The 21520-nt window shown below is 40.5% G+C and overlaps 1 protein-coding gene across 4 annotated transcripts; it reads left to right on the top strand.

The window, feature by feature from the left end:
* Positions 1 to 87: 87 nt before the first annotated feature.
* BRD8 (bromodomain containing 8) lies at positions 88 to 21212 on the top strand. Of its 4 annotated transcripts, XM_083351286.1 has the most exons (22): positions 88 to 192; positions 898 to 994; positions 2374 to 2443; positions 2890 to 2939; positions 4284 to 4406; positions 4494 to 4574; positions 5310 to 5374; positions 5859 to 5995; positions 6263 to 6478; positions 9877 to 10021; positions 10932 to 11141; positions 11587 to 11885; positions 12328 to 12792; positions 13373 to 13466; positions 13604 to 13650; positions 14538 to 14743; positions 15088 to 15180; positions 16469 to 16537; positions 16779 to 16956; positions 17255 to 17359; positions 17629 to 17673; positions 20845 to 21212. In XM_083351286.1, the coding sequence occupies exons 1-22, from the start codon at positions 174 to 176 to the stop codon at positions 20902 to 20904; spliced, it is 2874 nt and encodes a 957-aa protein (XP_083207412.1). In that variant the 5' UTR covers positions 88 to 173; the 3' UTR covers positions 20905 to 21212. The 4 variants fall into 4 exon arrangements, with proteins under 4 accessions (XP_083207412.1, XP_083207415.1, XP_083207414.1 ...); XM_083351289.1 differs by lacking the exon at positions 6263 to 6478; XM_083351288.1 differs by lacking the exon at positions 10932 to 11141.
* The last annotated feature ends 308 nt before the right edge of the window (positions 21213 to 21520 follow it).

The following is a 21520-nucleotide window of genomic DNA, read 5'->3' as shown; positions in this document are numbered from 1 at the left end:
TTTTTTAAAAAAAAACACCGTTGTTTCCGGCCACCATTTTTTTCTTCTCAATCAACCAATAGGAAGAGGTGTCCAATAGAACGGACCGCCTACCGTTCTGAGCGGAGAGGCCCGACCTAACCTTTCGGACTCGATGTCTGGGGAGCTTCGAAATCTCTCGTCCTTTCGCGAAAATGGCGGCCGGAGCGGGCAGTGAGTAATGGTCTTTTTCCTTGCTAAGGGCAAATGTATCAGGGCCTCCTTTTTTTGGGCCTCAGGATGCCCGTGGCCTTGCATTTCTGAGAAGACCACGGTCATCTGGCGCAGCTGTGTACAGCCAAGCTTCATGCTGTATCTGCCTGTAGCACGCATTTCAGGGGCGCGAGGAGTTGGCTTTTATTTTATTTATTTTTATTTTTATTTCATTTTAATTCCATTTATATCCCGCCCTTCTCCGAAGACTCAGGGCGGCTTACAAACTTAGCAGTAGCCTTCATTCTATGTATATGCCTGCTTATTAGGGCTTTCACACACACCCCAAGCGGCATTATTACAAAGTCAGCTTAATTGCCCCCAACAATCTGGGTCCTCATTTTACCTACCTCGGAAGGATGGAAGGCTGAGTCAACCTTGAGCCTGGTGGGATGCGAACCTGCACTAATTGCAGGCAGCTGGTGTTACTTAAGGAGGCATTAGCCCACTGCTCCACCAAGGCTCTTTTTGCCACCCACCCTCTTCTAAGAACCATTTGTTTGCAAAAAAGTTTTTTTTAAAAAAAAATTCGCCTTTACCATTTTTAGATGTTACCAGATTTTTCCAGATAATTGTATCTGTTTTTTCTTCAGGTAGATCAGGAATGTATAATTTGCCTCATATCTCATCCTACAGCAATATTATGATTTTTTCCCCCCCTGTTAGAACACAAGTTGATGAATGCTGGGCCCACGGAACCGTGGTCTATTCGAGAGAAGCTGTGCTTGGCTTCTTCTGTCATGCGAAGTGGGGACCAGAACTGGTGAGATAAATACCGTTAATGGACTTGAACATTTGCTGCCAAGTTGTATTCAACAAAATGGCTTAGAATATTAGAATCACGCCAGTTATTAAGTGAATCATGCAGTCGTTAGGTGAATCTAGGTTCCCTGTTGACTTTGCTTGTCGGAAACCGATTGAGAACGTTATCACATGACCCTGGAACAGTAGCCAAGTGCCTGAATTTTGGTCACGAGATCATGGGGATGCTGCAACAGTTGTGAAAAATGGTCATAGATCACTCTTTTCACTGCTGTTGTGACTTTGGTCACTGAACAGTTGTAAGTAGCATCACTGAATTAAAAATAATTTAATGTGAACCGCCACATACCAGTTTACAGTATCCCTAATATTAAACCAAAGAACTAACTATAGTTACTTTATACTAAGCCATGTTACAGCACCCTTTTGTTAAATATTCAATAAAATAATTTATTAAATTATTTTAAGATGTAACTCAATATTAGTGATAGGTATTTTGATGAAAACAAATTGAGAAATATCTGTTATTCCCAGCTTTCATGTTCCAGAAGTTCCCAAAATGATTTGCAATAAATATTTCCCTTTTTTCTGCAAACTCCCAAGATGGGAATTATTGGCTTCTTTTGATGTGATGTACCTTTGGGTAAAACCTACAGTCCCCAGTCCCCCGCCCCGTACTGTTAACGACAATGAAAAGTGAGGTTATTTATTAGTGCAAATAGCCAAATCAATGGATTGTATACTACTTTCCATCCTTAAATTTTAGTTGAAAAGTGATTAAGCACTTGTTCTGATTAAATTCAGAAGCACAGATTGAAGTCATCAAAAAGAAAAGGAGCATAACTACAGTTTTTGAATTGATTGTTGAAACTCACTAGAGATTGTAGAACTCTATACTCTAACCTTATTCATACTGAATTTCTACTTCTGGAATGAGACAAAAGTTTGGAGAGGAATAAACTAAAATTCATGCAGTCAACATTTGAAAACAGTATGGTGTATTTTTATCCAATTTAGATTTGTGCAATAGAAAAAGGCAGTAGGAAATATTGATGATTTACATTTCCAGCCCCTTTTATTCCCAAAGAACCAAATTGCTTACAGTAGTTTTCTTCTCTAATTATCCAGGTGTCCAACACTGAGATAGGTTAGACTGACGGAGTATAATTAACCAATGAATTTCAGATATGAATAGATATTTGACCCTAGATCTCTATGAATGGAATAGAAATCAAAATGAACTTCAAAGTGTATTTTATCAAGATACTGTATTTTTATACAGTATTTTTTTCTCAGTCTAGTAAATGTTGTATCATCCCTGGTATACTCTATATTTCGTATAAAGAGAAAGAAAATCTTAAATCCTCCTTATCTGTATAGGGTATCTGTCAGCAGAGCTATTAAACCCTTTGCAGAACCCGGCCGTCCACCAGATTGGTTTTCTCAGAAGGTAAGAAGATTAAATAATATATTTAAGCATAATAATGTCCTTTTGTTTTTCTATTGGGAAGATGTACTTTGAACATCTAGGAAATAAAGATCATGGATTAAACTGTTTGGAGCTTTGCTTCACAGCACACATATCTTTTAAAAAAAATGGGGGGGAACTTGGCATTGCATTAGTTATCGTTAATAGAGCTTTGTTTTAGAGGGTCTCTGGAGATAACTCTTAATGGTGCCAGTGTTGCGGTGAGCATCTCTTCCTGGTTGCTGCACACAAGGAAAGTTCCATATAGTTTTATCAGAAAATATATCCTCTCCTCCAGTTTTTAGGGAATATCTTTACAGTGTGGAAAATGTGTTATATGCCGCACACAAGTTTTTGTTGGAATACTATTTTTTGTGTTGTTTATGGTGACTGTTTTCTAAAAAATGTATGTATGTACTTTTTTCTAGCACTGTGCATCACAATATTCTGAGCTGCTGGAGACAACAGAGACTCCAAAGTGAGTTTAAAGATTGAACCATTTCTTACCAGAGGAAGATTAGATGTTGAACGCAGTATGTCCTTGTTAATTGTTAAAGCAGCCTGACTGCTGGCAGGCTTCCAAGGAAACCTGGGAAATGTTGGGTACAAAGCACTTCTAAATCATTTTTGAAGCATGTTCATCTCTACTAAACAAGTTGTTCAGCCTTTGAACTGAAGAGCATAACAGCAGAGTGAGCTTACCAGAGCAGTTGAAACTCTGCTCCCAGACAGTGATTATTCAGGATTACTAAAACTGTGATAGTTCGGGTACATTCAGATCGAAGATATTGCTGGTATGCAAATGATTTGAATTCGAGCTTCCCATTTACTTTGTAGATTTGGTGGCTAAAAGTAAGAACAGAGTAAATAATCCCAACTCAGGAATGCATTCTGTTTTTTATTTAATTATTGATCTTTTCGGAAGATTTTCTCTCATACTTTTTCCAGTAGCGTTCAATAAAAATACAACAAAATGTACTGTATTGTTTGATGTTTGTTTAACCAGAATCTAATTAATATAGAAGGGACGTGGTGGCTGAGTAGGTTAGGACGCTGAGCTTGTCGATCAGGAGGTCGGCAGTTTGGCGGGTCGAATCCTGAGTGCCGCGTAACAGAATGAGCGCCTGTTACTCGTCCCAGCTTCTGACATCCCAGCAGTTCAAAAGCACGTAAAAATGCAAGTAGAAAAATAGGGACCACTACGGTGGGAAGGTAACAGCGTTCCGAGCACCTTTGGCGTCTAGTCATGCCGGCCACATGACCACGGAGACGTCCTTGGACAAGTGCTGGCTCTTCGGCTTTGAAATGGAGATGAGCACCGGCCCCTAGAGTCGGAAACGACTAACACACGTGCGGGACTTTGTAATAATGCCGCTTGGGGTGTGTGTGAAAGCCCTAATAAACAGGCATATACATAGAATGAAAGCTACTGCTAAGCTTGTAAGCCGCCCTGAGTCTTCGGAGAAGGGCGGGATATAAATGGAATTAAAATAAAATAAAAATAAAAAATAATATAGATTTGAAGTGAAGTTCTCATTAAATTGTATGCATAGTACTGCACGATTAGCTAATTCTGCAGGGATCCCAAACTTTCACCCCAATAGGTACTTGACTGGGACTACTTTAGTGTATTCTTAAACTTTACAATAGTTTTTTTTTGTAGTGAATTACAAAAGACCAAAAGCAGTAAGTAATAAGTAATTGAGATGAGGAGGAGATACCAAAAGATTAGAAGTATGAACGCTGGGTGCTTCATCTGCAGGGGTGGGGTTTCTACTACTAGTCCCTAGAATCTTCTTCCCTCCTGTCTTTGTGTGTGTAGAAGAAAGCGCGGTGAGAAAGGAGAAGTTGTTGAAACTGTAGAAGATGTCATTGTGAGAAAACTGACAGCAGAACGAGTGGAGGAGCTTAAGAGGTTTATTAAGGAGACGCAGGAAAAGTACAGGTAGGTCACAGATTGGGTGAGATGGACACAATTGCTAATAATTTAATTAAATTAAATTAAACTGTACACCCTGTATTTTCTTTACAGGCAGTTGAAGAGAGATGCAGAACTGATCCAGGCAGGACATATGGATCACAGGCTGGAAGAAATTTACAATGACATTGTGATGTGGGTTATCTTATTTCCCTGTTTTGTCACACTCTCCCCAACTCTTCCACTCATAAATTCCATGTCTTGAATCCTTGGGATCAGGTGAATTTTTAAACGAACCTCAAAAATGGAAGTTTATTTAAGTATGCCTTAAAATTACTGAGATAAGCGATGTATTCATATGCTTCTATCTCAGTATTCATGTCATTCCTTGCCAGCCTATCTGCCCTTTGTAGTAAGAATTTTGACAAATCACCTATGAGTTCTGTTACCTGTACCTGACATTTTTTTTAGGTTTTGGTTAAAAATTGTTTTCAAGGATAAAAAAAATGGGTTTCTCACTATTTTTTATCCCACACACCTTGTTTAATGACCATTCGTTCAGCAACTGTCAAAGTTACAGTGGTGCTGAACGACTGATAACTGGTTCTTGTAGTTGCAACTGGCTCACAATTACGACGTTGCAGCATCTGATCACATTATTGCCATTTATGACTGTCACTGCCGGTTTCTGAGAAGTAAAGTCAATGGGAAAGCTGGCAGGAGGTCACAAATGGCATCCACGTGGGATTCACTTAATGATAGCAGTCAGAAGTGCTAAACAGCACAGTCACTTGACATTGTGCTTTACAGCCAGGTTGCTTGGTGACAGAAATTCTGTTCCCAATTACTGTGGTTAAATGAGGACTAGCTAGATGAGTGGGAAATATCTATTCTGTTTTGCTCCCATAACTGTGATCTGCATTTTTTCAGGAAAAAAAGAATAGAAGAAGAGGAGGCTGAAGTGAAGAGAAAAGCTACTGATGCTGCTTATCAAGGTTAGTTGGAATTTGGATTTTTAGTTGAACAAAGGTCCTCAGAATTAAACTTCTTCGTCAGAAATTAAAAGTAGCAAAATGCAGTTTAAAAAAGTAAGATCTACAAAATTATTTGGCCATCCCAACTTCCTCTTCAAATTTCCTGTGGAAAGACTGAGCATAAAATACTGTCTTTAAGGCTGGACATAGGAGTCTAAGGCATAATGGATTGTCATAATGATCTTGTACCCAAAAAGAAGCATAGAAGAAATGAAAAGTAAACGCGTCCAATATGGTCGTCAGCAAGAAGTTATTAACTAGTGATGAACATTTTTCCTGTTCTGTATTCATAAATATCACGTGGGATGGAATTAAAGTTATTTAGGGGATTACCCATTGGACTGATTTGGGAGTGGAAAAATTGAGGATCGCCATATTTTGTGCTGAGAATTCTTAATCTGAATAGCCTGAACTAGAATGTAATTCTCTGCCTTTGTTTCTTTAGCTCGTCAAGCAATTAAAAATCCATCGCGAAGGATGCCAGGAATGATGGTCCGTTCTCCAGCAGGGTCAACATCACCAGGAGCAGAGTATGCTCTGGGAGACTTGTCTCAACCCAGTGTGGAAGAGACAAGTCCAGGGGTAAGATCTGGCAGGAACATGAAGCCATTGGGCTGTACAGAGCTTTCCACCGCTCTCACAGACTTCCTGCTCTACAGGCACATTTTGCTGACAGTGGCTAACGTAGGGAAAAACCGGTGGAGAGAGACATGAATTACAAGGGAAGCTAGTGTGATGGAGGAGCTGCTTGGGATAGGCTGTGCCATTGGCCCTGTTGGGAGGAGTCACAGGGACATGTCAAGATGGTGAGGATGTGGCTTTGAACAGTGTGGTTTTTCTCTTCCTCAGGTAACTCCAGGGACATTGCCCAGCACCCCAGTTGCCTCCTTCATTGGGATCCCTGACACCCCTATGGGCTCCACCTCCCTGGATGCCCCCTTGACCCCAGTCACAGACGATTCAACCCAGAAAAAGATGCTAGGACAGAAAGCAACTCCGCCTCCTTCTCCTCTGCTTTCAGAGCTGCTGAAGAAAGGCAGCCTCCTGCCCACAAGCCCCAGGCTGGTATGGAGTCCCCTCCTTACATGTTCAGAAATCTGGGGGAATCTCTGTGACTGACTTTCACCAGAAAAGGCACAAGGCTTTTCAAATGGGGTAGTTCAGATAGATTTTAGCAGTGAAAGTGATGCATGGCATCCACAGTACTTTTTCCACAGTGCAACGAAGCATGCTTAAACAACCCTGGCAAAAAGGTCAGATAGTCCTTGAGTTATGACCACAGTGGAGCCCAAAATTTCAGCCGTAGGTTGAGGCACCAGGTGACGACTTGGATTTTATGACCATTTTTATAACGGTGGTGAAGTGAGTCACTATGGTTGTTAAATGAATCGCAGCTGTTAAGCGAATCCATTCTTTAAAAAAACTGACAAAACCCACCAGAAACTGGCCCAAAGCGTCACAAATCGTGGTCACATAGCCATGGGATGCTGCAACTAGTCATGGATGTAAGCCAGTTGCCAAGTGCCAGAAATGCGATCACGTGACCATGGTGTGCAGAAATCAACTTTGAGGATGGATCATAAATAGTTTTTTTTTTAAGTCCAAGTGGTCATTAAGCAACCAGTCCTAATTCGAGGACTACCTGTACAGATGGTTCTTGACTTAGGACAGCAATTAGGCCTGAAATTTCTGTCACTAAGCAATGAAATTATATACCATGACCATATCATTTAGGAATAGCAATCCTTGCTGTACCGATTGCCATTGTTAACCAAATCCCATAGTTGTTAGGCAAGGCAACTTCCTGCTGACTTCCCACAAGCAAGTTAGTGGGAAAGCCCGCAGGAGGTTAAGTCCCAGGCAGCTCATAAGCAGGCTGGCGGGCAGGTCGGGTGAGGGAGGGCACAGTGTGGTCCATGAGGATGGGGGGGCACCATGATTCAGGGAGAGAGGTGGTGTGGGAGGTGTGTTGAGGCTCAGGGAAGATACATGGGGTGGATGAGTGGCCAAACACGGAGCGGCTAAGGGTGGGTGCATGGGTATGGCAGACTTATCCCAGTGACTTTCCCTGCTGGCTTCCGCATTCACTTTCTGAGGAAACCAGGAAGGAAGATTTCAAGTGGCAATTACACGATCATGGGGTACTGCAACCAGTCGTAAGTGCGAACCAGTGCCAAGCGCCTACCTAGCAATCACTGGACTGCATAGGTCCCGGGATGGCTGGAAATCTGAGCACTGGTCACAACCATTCATTCAGCACCATCATAACTTCAAGTGGTTGCTGAATGAATGCTCGTAGATCGAGGACTTTCCGCATGTTATAAATGTTTTCAATCTAGGTCAAACAAAAACAAATGAATTCTGCAAATATTAAAATTATGAAAGAGATGGAATGGCTAACCAAAATACGCAAGAGTGAAAGAAAATTTCCCTACTATGTGTGACTTGAAAACCCATGACCCATTAGGCCATCTTTTCAGAGAGATTTCCTTACCAGATTCCTCAGTGCCTTGAACAATGGCAGAGCTTCTAATGTACTGCCTTCGCTGGAAAAATTCAGGGAGATACTCGGAGATGAAAATAGACCACGCTGAACTGTATAGTACGGTTAAGAATCAGGAGTTGACCATAGTTGATCATAAAATATTTCATAATATAATGCAAACTTTCATAACATTTTTATAGTTTATATTATGTCATCAAATATTTTATGAAATATGCCAGATTCAATTCCATGGGAGTCCTGAATTATGGATTTTAGACACGTTCTGTAAATTAGCCCATTTGAGATACCATGGTTCAAAGATTGTTGGCTTACGATGCAACATTTTGTACAGTTAAAGGTTACACACAGTTTTAGTAGTTTATAGATTCCTTAAAATGGTGTCTCTTGAACCTATTATAGGGCAAATGTAAAGCGCAGTAATTACATGAAACCTTACTTCATTTTTACTCTTAAAAATTACATTAGATGGAATGATATTTAGATTGGATGATATTTAGAACATGTCCTTGAATGTAGAAACATATCCATGGACTTCAAAAGACCTGTGTTTTCTTGGTTTTTTTTGATGAAACTATGAATCACAAATCCATGAGATGGGCAGTTATAAATACCTGTGTTTCCCTGGAAATAAGACTGGGTCTTATATTAATTTTTGCTCCAAAAGATGCATTAGGGCTAATTTTCTGGTTAGGTCTTATTTTGGGGAAAATATGGTACTAAATGCATCCATCTGGCTGACTATCTTAACTGGGGCTTATATTACTAGTGTCCTGGAAAATCATGCTAGGGCTTGTCTTCTGGTTGGGTCTTATTTTAGGGAAAACTACACACACACACACACACACACACACACAGACACACACGTGTGTGTATTTATTTATTATTTATAGTATAGCTGCAACAGCAACTTCTAGTGTGAGAGATTATGCAAGAAAAAGGTGTGTGTGTACATACACATACATATATTTACATATACATATATACATACACATACATACATACACATTATATATATATATATATATATATATATATATATATATATATATATGTGTGTGTGTGTGTGTGTGTGTGTGTGTGTGTGTGTGTGTGTGTGTGTGTGTGTTTTGATTTTGGTGGGGTTTTTGTTTTTTGAGGAAACTTGTTCCTTGTCTCTGAGTGTGTCTTCCTAAAAGTATTGGAAAGGTTCTGCCTCTGGTTTCCAAAAAGATGTTCTCAGCTTTTTCCCTTTTATACAAACAGAAAATTTATGTAGCCAAATTTTGTTGCCTGGAATTTTATCAAAAATTTGAATCCAACATAAGTCTGTTTAGAGCTGGTTTTCATGACATGTTTTTCTAGTTTATTGGTAAGCAAGGAATGCATCCTCCTGCATATTCTGGTTCCTATCCTCCCAGTTGATGCAGTTATGAAATAGCCGTTGCTGATTATTTTTCAGGTACAGGATTCTATCAGAAATGTAGTAACTAACAAATCGTGACTTCTTTTTTTTTTGCTGATGCCAGAAAGAACTTTTGAAAGGCATAGTAAGCCTTAAACTGATAAGCTAGGTAGGGACAGGAGCCGTTGTAGTATACTACATTAAATGTTCAGTTTAGGTTAGAGCGCCAGGCAAATGGAGACTTAGTGCAATCTCCCTGAATTTAACATCATCAGAATTTAAGATTATCTTGTTCTGGTGTTCACTCTAAAGAACAAGTGTGTTTAACTCAAACCCAACATAGAAACATTGTTTAGATAGGGATAGATTTTGCATTTTTTTAAAAATTTCCCCTACCTTTCTCCTTGGTGAACTTTTTTTTGCAAAGAAATCATTTACCTTTCTTTATTCCTACAAAGGCCAGAAAGCTTCAGCCGTAAGAAAGTTTATTGCAGTGCAACATAGTGCAGCTGAGTGAGACTTTTGTTACTTGACGGAAAGTTATGTTGATCTTTAGAAGGTGGTATGTTTCGGCAGGTGGCAGAGGGTGACCTTTCTGTTGTTGCTGGTCATCCAAGCAGCTCTGGTCTCCTCCTGGAAGTGGGAGGTGTTCTTCCAGTATTACACGGTGGGGAAATGGCGTCGGCTTCTGCCACTATTCCTGCGACCCCCGCTGCTTCAGGTAGGACCCGTTGTTTTACAGTGTTTTACCTACTGTTTTAAACCTGTGAATGTAACACTGCAAAAGTTGGGTTCTTGGAAGGCATGATAATTTGTACAAAGTGCAGTATTTTTAATCTAGGCTTTATGGACGTTATGTAATATTTGATCTTTCTGCTACGCCTTGCTCTGTAGATTTGAATGCTTTCAGCATGATGCAGAATTTGCTTTCCCAAGTATCAGAAAGTAATTAGTTTTACAGTCAAATGCTCTATGGATGCAAAGGGAGGATTTTATGCCTCTTGGGTACCAAGAGAAAATTTGGAGGATGGCCTTCTGAGGTGCATCCCAGGATTATCTTGAACTCACAACTTCTACTCAAGGAGCAGGCGATAGTTGTGACCTACATGGCGTTTGCCCAGTTGCATCTAATGGGCTAGATTAGGAAGTCCTCTGGATGGTCAGTCATGCCCCAGTCACCTCACTGGGATTATTGTATTATGTTGTACATTGGGCTGCCCTGGAAAGTTCCTCGGAAGTTACAGCTGGTCCCGGATGCATCACAGAGAGAGAGAGAGAGAGAGATCTTGTAAATTCTGCATATCTTCATAAATTAAGTACTATTTTTTTATCATTTCATATACGAAAATGAAGTAGAACTCTTTGGTGCAGAAGATGGATTGCATTTTTTCCAGTGATGTGTAAATTGTATTATCGTCCACTTGAAAGCATGCTACATCCTTGTTTGCATATGTTTTGAGATTTCTAATAGGTGACTTCCAGCAGAGCTGCCCTTTTATAAAAGGTGTTGTTACATGTTAGTGTTGTGGCACGAGCTATTGTGGGATAAGTACAGGGACCGCCTGCTTTGTAGTCTTCTATAGCTGTTGCTTGTGGCTAAACGTGCCTTTCCTGTCTTCCTACTTTGTTAGGTGCTCCTACTCTTTCCCGCCTTTTAGAAGCTGGTCCAGCACAATTCACCTCATCGCTTGCTTCCTTTTCTGCTGTTGCCAGTGAGCCTCCAGCCAAACTCCTGCCTCCCCCTATAGAGTCCGTGTCTCAGGCCACCATAGTCATGGTGCCCACACTACAAGCGCCACCCGCTGTGCCACCCGCTGCAACTCCAGAAAGTGTAGCGACAGGTGCGTCCTTGCACTCATATGCTACTCAGTACCTAACAGAAGACTGTTTTCCCTTGATTTAGAGGAAGGGCTGTGTGAATGTGGGCTGTGGGCATCTACATTTGATAGCAGAGCGATAAGATTGCTGGACTTCAGCAGCATCGTGCTAATTATAGAGCAGAGGATTGGCTCAAGGCTGTTTAGAAAAAGTTCTTCAGTCAGGGCAGATTAAAGAAAGGGTTATGGTAAAAGTACTGGAGTGGGACTAGAACTAGGCTTTGATGCTAAGGAATAGCTCTTCTTTTGATTTCAGAACTTGGTGGGGGAGGGGACAGAAAGTGGTACCAGCCCGCATGTGCCTTTATGCCGGGCTGTGGAATGCTTTTTTTTTTTATGCCTTGATCTGACCCACATTGCTGGTTGCTGCAGCTGCCAGGCTTTCACTTGACTTGTCACTCTTGTCCAGTGAATCAGCCCAACGCCTGTGTTTCCATGGAGGCAGTGCCTGATCCTCACACTGTGACAGTATCAATGGATAGCAGTGAAATTTCCATGATCATTGATTCCATCAAGAAAGACTGCCTGGGCTCTGGGGCACCTGGTGCTGTAGGGACTTCCAAAGACCACATGGATAGCAAAGAAGACCTGGATTTGGCTGAGAAGATGGATATTGCCGTTTCGTACGCAGGGGAAGAGCCTTCCTACACTGGGGAAGAACTTGATTTTGAAACTGTTGGGGACATCATAGCTATCATTGAGGACAAGGTAATTATCCAGAGGCCTGGCTTTTAGTCGTACTTTCTAACAAGAGTTGAAATTTCTTTCGTCAAAAAGGCATTGGCCTGGTTTACTTTTCCCTCGTTGTTTTAACGATCTCAACAGATAGTTTCAGCTCAAAACACATTAGTTTCTTTGACTGATGAAGAATGGAGGCCCACAGAATAGTTCCCTTTAGAAAGAAGCTTTGCATTTGCTATAATCTCTCACAATCCAAAGCCACTGTTTTATATAGTTTTCCATGTATTATCCGTCTGTAATAGTATGCCTGATTTATGCAAAAGTGGCCAAAAAAAAAATGTTTCCGTCATACCTTCACTTCATTCTGGCGTGTAGAACACTTGGGAGGTCACACACACTCCATCGCCCCGGTTGCCTCTCTTATTATATGAACAGTCTGTCTCTACTTCTTATGTTCTTGTCTGGAAAGGTGGACGATCATCCTGAAGTCTTGGATGTGGCAGCAGTCGAGGCGGCCTTGTCCTTCTGTGAAGAGATTGAGGATCCTCAGTCTCTAACAAGCCCTTGGGAGCACCCCCTCCAGCGAGAGCATCCAATCCAACAGGAGCACGACAAGCAGAGCCAGATGCCCCAAGTGACGGTAACAATAAAGCAAGAAAGGCCGGACTGTGAGGAATTGGAAGCCAAGGGGATCCGAGATCTGATGAGCCTGGGCGATTTGGGAGCCGATATCAAAACTGAGCCTGCCGAACAAGGGCAGGTGCGCTTGGGCTCTGAAGAAGCTGCTGCGCTAGCAGCTAGAACAAGCGAAGCTTCCGAATTGAGGGGCCGTATCTCTGAAGATGAAGAGACGACAGCGGTTGGTTTGACAGGCTCTGACATGGATGTGGAATCGACAAAAGATGACATGGATCATGGCACGGTGAAAGCAGAGGTAATTTAGAATGTGTATGTAAGAAATGGAAAGGGTAGCTCTCGTATTGCGTTTGGTTCCATTTAGTATTTTGGCTAAATTTGGCACTGTATTTATTGTCCTGGTGCCGAGACGTTGAAAATCAGTCTTGAATGTTAGTTAAATCCGATGTAAAACGTTTGCGATCATTTATTGTTTTACATAATTTACTACCCTTTGTTAACCAGAAGTATCTTAAGAATCACAATGTCCCAGCTTCGATATTTTTAAAATTGTACTCAGCCGTCTCCTCTCGCTGAAGACTGCTGCAAATGTGGCTTGTCCCTGTGCAGTCGCTAGTCTAGAATTGTCCCTCGCCGTTTCTTAAATGAAACTCAAGATTCTCAGCAACTGGAAGGCAATTCCCCATATCATATACTACCGGTTTTCCCCTTGTGAGATTACAGCCGACCCCGGAGCTCTGCTGGTCGTTGGTTAGGAGGTCTTCAAGGAGCTCCCTGTCCGGATGTGCATACGTGCGGCTGTCCAGCTGGGGTTCTGTCACTTCAGCCTCCCAGCCTGCTTTCGTTGTCCTGCACAATAAAAATTATTTTCTTTCTAGCTCCCTCCTGATGAGGAGACTTCCTCTCCACATGCTCCAAGTGCAAGTGAAGATTCCTCCCAGGCAGATGCCCACCACAAATATGAGCTGTCAGGTAACCGCGTTGGATAGAATGGGAAGCAGGGAGGTTTCCGTAGGTTTCCAGGAAGGACAAACCTACGTGAATCTGATGGAGAAGGTCCTTTAAAATGACGAGCTTTGTGCAAGTAACTCTTGTCGTTTTCTTCTCAGAATCGATGAAAGATGAAGCTCAAGCCCTTTTTGAAAACCAGCTGAAGGTATTTTATTTACTCTTTGGATATGTGCAGGATGTAAGCAGCTATTCTTTGTTTTGCAACTGATCTACAGTCAAAAGAAAGCCAGACCTACTGCAAAATCCCATCCCAACTCATCCTGATGCCCAGAAATCAGTTGTTAACTTTTCTGGAAGCAATGGGAAAGGGTGGGTGGGGGAGTTTTGGTGGTGGGTTAGGGTTTCAGTTAACAGCTGTGTTCATTTTAGGAGTTTATTTTTGTGCTTTTTTTTTTTTAGCCAAGGTCGTCCTGAGTAATGATTTATATTAGATAGAGTAATTACAATCAGACAAGTTAAAAACAAAAATGCAGCAGTATCGTCTATAATGTAAAATAATGAAAAATAATGTAGCGAAAACCAAGGAGAAACAAAACCTCAGTAGCTGCGAATGACTTGTGGGAGAAGTGCTGTTTACTATTGATCGAAAGCAGGGGTCTTCAAACGTTGGCCCTTTTATGACTTGTGGACTTCAACTCCCAGAATTCCTCAGCCAGGAGTTGATGTCCACAACTCATTAAAAGGGCCACGTTTGAAGACCCCTGATCTAAAGGAACGGTTGAATTTTGCTTGACGGCGGTGGTGTCACCGCTGAGAAGGTCCTGGCTTTAAAAAGGCCCTCAGTCCATATTCAGATACGTGAGACAGAGCTCCGTCTGAACGTCTAATCAGGCAGTGCAGATTAGATGGGGAAGCTGTAGGCCTGGGCCTCTCCCTGAGCATGTTCTGCCATGCATGGGGGTGTTTCTGCATGTAGTTTTGCTTTTCCTGCAACCATCACATTTGGAGGCTGGTGCCAGTGCTGTTGTTGGCAGCTGCATCTTGGCTGGGCTGACTTGCTAGTCTTTTAATCCTGTATTTCGGGATGCTCAGGGTGAAGAGGATGAGGAGGATGGTGCCAGCGAGGCTGCCAGTTTGGAGGAGCCCAAAGAGGAAGATCAGGGTGAGGGATATCTCTCAGAAATGGACAATGAGCCCCCTGTGAGTGAGAGTGATGATGGCTTCAGTATCCATAATGCACCTTTGCAGTCTCACACGCTGGCTGATTCCATTCCCAGCAGCCCTGCTTCCTCACAGTTGTGAGTATCGGTCAACCTCCAGCTACTCAGTAGATACCCCAGAGCAAACTCCAGCTGGCTGAAGGCTAGATATAGCGTTGTCCCTTTATACCATATTCTCTAGTGTTGGGGCTGGCCTAATTTAGAACACTTGTCTAACGAGTCGTTGATTTCTGGTGGAGCCTCATGGTAAGACTCCAGCTTCGAGGAGAACAGCCATCCTTTTTTTTGCAGGGAAACGTAAAAGATGGGGATTCCCACCGAGAGTTAGAGTTCATTACTAGATCCTCCTTTACGTGCTTTACTTCGGGAAGTAAAGTACTCGTATGCTTTCCTGAAGAATGGCTTTTCCTGTCTTTCTCTAGCTCTGTTTGCAGTGAGGATCAGGAGGCTATTCAGGCACAAAAAATCTGGAAGAAGGCTATTATGCTCGTTTGGAGAGCAGCTGCTAATCACAGGTAAATCAACAACCTTAGGACTTGCCGTGGTTCTCCTGGAAAATAGAAATAAGAAATGTCTGTGTCGCAATAAGCATCGTCTTAAAAGAAAGCTTACCTTGTGCAGGATAATGGGGTGAAAAGAACCTCTTAATTGCGTGCTTGCCGTTTGCAACTCTTTGTCAAATATTTTATATATAGAGAGAGATTTTTTTTTTATTATTCAAAAATAATTTGCAATTGTTATCAAATATTTTATATATAGAGAGAGAGAATTTATTTTTACTATTAAAAATATTTTTTTAAACAAACTTTGCAGTTTAGACTTACTCATAGGAGCTTTTAGCACGTAGACTAGCAGCCTCTGAAGTCCTACATTTTTTACTTTAACAATTTCTTCACCAAAAAGTCCTTACCAGACATGTAGCGCTGCATTAGAAAATGTGTGAAATGAATTAATTTTGGCAGAACTTTCTAAACCAGGGCGTATCTGGTGATCTGAGGTTAGCCTCTTTTTTTCTTGGTGCTGCATCTACTTGCCTTTTGCATGCTTGCTACTGTATATTACAGCTTTGTCGTACTTTTACACACTTTGTTGTTGTTGTTTCCTGGAATTCATGTCACAGAGGACAGGCTTTCAGACTGCAAGTTTTTTCCCCCTTGTACAGCATATTGAGGGACGTGGTGGCTCAGTGGGTTAGGACACTGAGCTTGTCGATCAGAAGGTCGGCAGTTTGGCGGGTTGAATCCCAAGTGCCGCGTAACAGAGTGAGCGTGTGTTACTCGTCCCAGCTTCTGCCAACCTAGCAGTTCGAAAGCACGTAAAAAGTGCAAGTAGAAAAATAGGGACCACTACGGTGGGAAGGTAACAGCGTTCCGTGCGCCTTTGGCGTCTAGTCATGCCGGCCACATGACCATGGAGACGTCCTCGGACAAGCGCTGGCTCTTCAGCTTTGAAAGGGAGATGAGCACCGGCCCCTAGAATTGGAAACTACTAGCACAGCATATTGAGCAAATAAATGGGTAGTAGATTAGAAGAGGTTTCCAAGCTTCTTCAAGTGACCATGAAAGCCAGCTGGGTGACCTTGGGGCAGTCACACACTCCACCCAGTTCACCTTACTGGGTTGCTTTTGTGGGGAAAATAGGAGGAGGAAGGTGTGTTGGATATGTTTGCCTCCTTGAGTTATTTGTAAAGATAATAAAGGTGAGATACAAATAAATAAGTGGGAATTATGTTTATTGCCTTAGGACTAATACGTCTATTTTAGGACTAATATTTCTTAGGACTAATGTGTCTTCTTTGAACAGGTATGCCAATGTCTTCTTACAGCCCGTGACTGATGATATCGCTCCAGGTTACCATAGTATTGTACAGAGGTTAGTATTTGTTTTATATTGATACCGAGTCAGCTATCAGCACTAGTCCTTACTCTGCTACTGCTGTCATATTCTGTCCTGGGGCCCATTCAGTCCAATACTAAATAAAATAGCAGAGAAAAACATGAGAGAACAATTAATTTTATAAGTGATACTCTGATGCTTGGAGCCTGCTCATAATGCACTTATATTCAATGCATTTGATTTTAAGACAAAACCTATTTGCTCGACTCTTTTGCAGGCCAATGGATTTGTCAACGATTAAGAAAAATATTGAGAATGGGTTGATCAGAACCACAGCAGAGTTCCAACGAGACATTATGCTGATGTTCCAAAACGCTGTCATGTACAATAGTTCTGACCATGATGTTTATCACATGGCTGTGGAAATGCAGCGAGATGTCTTGGAGCAGATTCAGGTAAAGGCACAATCTTAATATCTTCATTGAGCAACAGTCCTATTCTGATTTGACACGGGAGAAGTTAATGTCCTTAGTGGAGTGGCCTGCTCCTTCTGCTATTGTTAATGTCTCCCTGGCTTAGAATAGAAAGAAATAGGTTAACTTGACAAGACTGTTACCTGAGTGTTTCAAAGCAAGCAAGAAGTATATAGGGTTAAAAACAAGCTAATTGTTTCCAGGGTTATGATTGTAAGATGCTAAACTTTCTATTCATTCTGAATCCTAACCCATACTGTGCCATGATTTTTGTTTTTAGCAATTTCTAGCCACGCAGTTGATCATGCAGACAAATGAGTCTGGGATCAGTGCAAAAAGTCTCCGTGGACGAGATTCTACTCGGAAACAAGATGCTTCGGAGAAGGTAGGACCAATAAGAGCTAATGAATCTTGACTTTTAATACTATAACCTGCATGTGAGGATTTAAAGCAGCTTTTGAAACCACAAAACTCCTGGTGTTTTGATATTTAAATTGTTAAGACTTTTCTGCCTAACAGTGTCCTATGAATTGGAGATTCCTGGCTCTGAATGTAATATATATGGAACAGTGACTGTCACTACAATTAGGTGCTTAGATATGTTGTATTCATTCTTGACAAATCCATTTACCTCTTCTGTTTATTTCTTAATAGGACAGTGGCCCTATGGGCTCCCCAGCATTTCTTCTTTCTCTCTTTGTAAGTACTTAACAATCACAATTGCCATAAAATTGGGAATATTGAATACATGACGTAGGCCTTCCTAAAATGATAGGAAGATTCTAGGTCTTTTATTACTGAATTGTAAGAAACACTCAGTTATGCTTTAAAGCGTTTTCATTGTATGATAGGGATAGAGGCTTTTGTCATTTTTGGGTGGAAGACCCTGCTTGCTATGCCTTACATTTATAGCTTTGTACTATGTAGTTCACAAGATTGTCTTCAGCATTTTGAAAAGGTTGGTTATTGGAAACAAATAAAATGAATGTAACTTAGTAATATCTTGACTTGCAGCACTTTACGTTGTTCTTCCTTACTGGTCTGCAGGATACTTGGTGTTTTTAGAGATATAATAGAACAATAAAACCACAACAAAATATTTAGGTACTCAGCAAACATCAATACAAATATTTAAATATAGAATCATGCCAGTCTTGTTCATCTTCCTTGAACATAAATTATTTGAATAAAATCTAATTAAAATAAATGTCATTAAAGTTTGGACGGAGTCGATTTTCTCCTGGACAGGGAATTCCAAAGATAGCCAATTGTATGTTTCAGAAAGGTCTGAAGTATTGAAGATAAGTGTTGTAGTGTTAGAACTGAATAAGTAGCAGGAGGATTCCTGTTCAAGCCCTAGTTAATTATGTAATGCTATGGATAACTAAACCAATCGTTAAATTTTAACCTAAGTCCTCTGTAAGGCTGTTGTTAGAATGGCACAAAAAGGTACCCTGCTCTTTTTGAACGAACAGTTGACAAATTAAATATAAAACAGAGAACTAATTAATTCAATTCTTAGCAAGGATATTCTAGAATCATATGGCCAAATAATACTTTTTAAAGGCTCTCAAATGTGACTATAATGGTTTATTTGAAAATGAAGGTAATTTGTATAAATATTTTTTTAAAAAAACCCAGGGGAAGTAGAATCCTAATTGTGTTCCAAATATCAAAGTTTGTTAAAAGATCCAAGGTTTTATGTTGTAGTTCGTCGTTGTGTTCAGTTTCAGTTTTTTTGCCTAATAATTATTCATACAGAGTGATTGTAAGTGCTGTCTGTTTGAGCCTTACTTCTTATTAGAACATAAGTTTCTTGTGAAACCTCTGTATGCTTTTCTTGGATTCATTGTTCCAATATATGTTGCGTATGGTTGCAAAGTTTTGCTAGCCTTGCTTTATGGATTATACTTTGCTATATCCACTCTGGAAAAAAGTAATGTATATAAATGATATGCATGTACCTGTTTTGCTGAATGATCTTTACATTTGTGGTTTATCTAACCATATTTTGAACATAAATGTTGACATCTGCAGCTTCTTGTGCAGGAGTAGGAAAATGTGTGTTAATTGAATTGTTGTTCTGTGCAACCACTGAGGACTCAGATTGTTGGGGGCAATAAGCTGACTTTGTAATAATGCCGCTGGGGGGGGGCAAAATCCCTAATAAGCAGGCATATACATAGAATGAAGGCTATTGCTAAGCACATTGGTTTGTGCTTAGATTGTAAGCTGCCCTGAGTCTTCGGAGAAGGACGGGATATAAATGGGATTAAAATAAATTTAAAAAATAAATATTTGCCTAGCTGAATAGCTGAGAACTAATTTTTACATATTGACTCATTTTTCCAATTATAATTAGGTGGGAAAATATTTTTTTGTTTAAATGTTCCGCCACTTCAGAATATAGTGTTTTTGGAAAAACCTAATCTTTAAATAAGTTATGTAAAAATGCATCATGGCATAAACATAGCAAAGCCTAAAAGCAATAACAGAACCCAATAGATAAATTTTCATGGCCATAGTTGGGTGATATATCATTGATATTTGAAGCCGCTCTGTATCATTTTTATAGTCATTTATATTTAATTTTTTGTTATGTGTAAAAGAAAATACAACACACATTTATTGGTGGTATAGGAGAATGTATTGAATATATTTATTCCTCACATATTATTTTAAAGATGAAAAACCAGTAAATATTCTTTAATTTGCTTCCCTTTACAGAGAGGAATTTTATTCCTCTCCACCCATACCTGTTTCATTAAGGGGTTTTTTCTTTCAGAGTTGATATTCCATCATTGCAGTCCTTCAACCACACAGTGGCTAGGTTTAAATATTTTCCTAAACCTAAATTGTTTGAATTAACCATCACTGTTTGGATTTTCACAAATGTGCTACACTGAAACCAAATAAAATCCATTGTGCTTTTGTATTATTATATTCTAAATCTATTAAGTTTAATATAATGGGCTTAAAGACAGATTCTGATTGAATTAAGGAAAAAAAACCTTCCTTAACAGTGAACGTAATTTGACCATAGTACAGTTAGCCAAATAGATGGTGGGCTATTCATTACTGGATATGTTCCAGCAAACCTTAGCTATCTATTATAGATACTTTAATTTGTATTTTGCGCCAAATAAGATGCTGGTTTCAATGGCTCCTTTCAATTCTAGAAGTCTGAGACTCATGAGAACCAAATTTCTGAGAGGGTATAGCATATAAAACTGCTACAAAACTAAAATGCAGTGGCTTGTTCATTCTTTTCATGAGTAATCTGGGCAATCACCGTCTCTCAATACGCCAAAAATACGTTTCGACAGGTTCATCCTCCAGCCAAAAGAATAGGATTTCTAATCCTTATCTATTAAGACAGAGAAACATGAGGACAGGCAGCCAGATGGAGAGGGCAGCAAAAGGAAGTCAGCTATCTGACTGCCCTACATTCATGGAGAGCCGCTGTGAGGAGATGCTAGGGAAAATAGTGCCAGGGTATTGCAGCTGGAAGAGACCTTCTGTAAAGAGCAGCAGTTGGATCAGGTATGTTAGACAAACATCTCTCCTGTCCACTTGAAGAAATGAGCACCTGTTATTCAAATGAGAGAAAAAAATTAACAAGTATAATTTCCCAGCACCCGCAAATTAGCCACAGCACATATTTCCCCCATTTGCTCTGAGCTGACACAGAACCCCCCACCACCACCACCAATTCCTTTCCAGAAAGGAATCCTCTGTGTTATAGGAAGGAAAGCAGTATTGTCAGACTAAGTGCTGAGCCTTTCCTGGTAACACAGATAGCAGCCAAGCCTCTCTGTCCTTTGCACAAGTCCTTCTAGTAACAGTGTTTTCCCTTTGCATTTTGAACAGGATGGAGGAACTAGAGGACGTCGTTGTGCCATTGAAGCAGATATGAAGATGAAGAAATGATGCAGAGGCAGGAGACAGCCCGAGCTGTGGCATCTGAATGAGAATTTTCCTGATTCTGAATGAGACACGGCTATGGAGGGCCATCTGTATTAGTGTGTTTATCCTGGAATGCGTAACTGGGGAAATCCCAGGGCCAGGAGAAACAGTCCTCTGCCTGTTCTAAGGCAGTTGTAATCAGGTCCTATGAGTGTTCTGATTAGCTAGCAACTGGTGGCTACTATGTATTGTAATGTGATGTGTACAGATTTTTTTTATGTATTTGTGGATTGTAAATGTGTATAATAAATTGTAGTAGAGAATCAAGTATAGCATAGTATGCTGGCTACTTTCATTTTTGTATTTTACTACTTTCAAGCCAGAAGATCTTAAAACATTCATTTTCCTATTATTTTTGACTTCTAAAATTCTTATTTTACTTGTAGCAGCAGTTCATAATGATGCCTCATGTTAGACAAGTAATAGCACAAATCAGTCAGACTTCATATTGAAGGCAACTTAGCTGCTGTTATAAAAACTTGGAAATGTTAAATTACTTAAAGTATGCCCAGAGCCAGTTTGGTCTAGTGGTTAAGGCACTAGGCTAAAAAGCAAGAAATCAAGTCCTTAGCCATGAAAG

This window comes from Vipera ursinii (genome assembly GCF_947247035.1).
Source record: "Vipera ursinii genome assembly, chromosome: 2".
In the NCBI taxonomy this organism is placed as follows: Eukaryota; Metazoa; Chordata; class Lepidosauria; order Squamata; family Viperidae; genus Vipera; species Vipera ursinii.
This window is presented reverse-complemented; position numbering and strand designations above follow the sequence as displayed.

Coding starts and splice junctions, on each gene's coding strand:
- BRD8 (XM_083351286.1), top strand. Junction 14,744..15,087: donor AGCCCTGCTTCCTCACAGTT/GTGAGTATCGGT, acceptor GTCTTTCTCTAG/CTCTGTTTGCAGTGAGGATC. Junction 15,181..16,468: donor AGAGCAGCTGCTAATCACAG/GTAAATCAACAA, acceptor TTCTTTGAACAG/GTATGCCAATGTCTTCTTAC.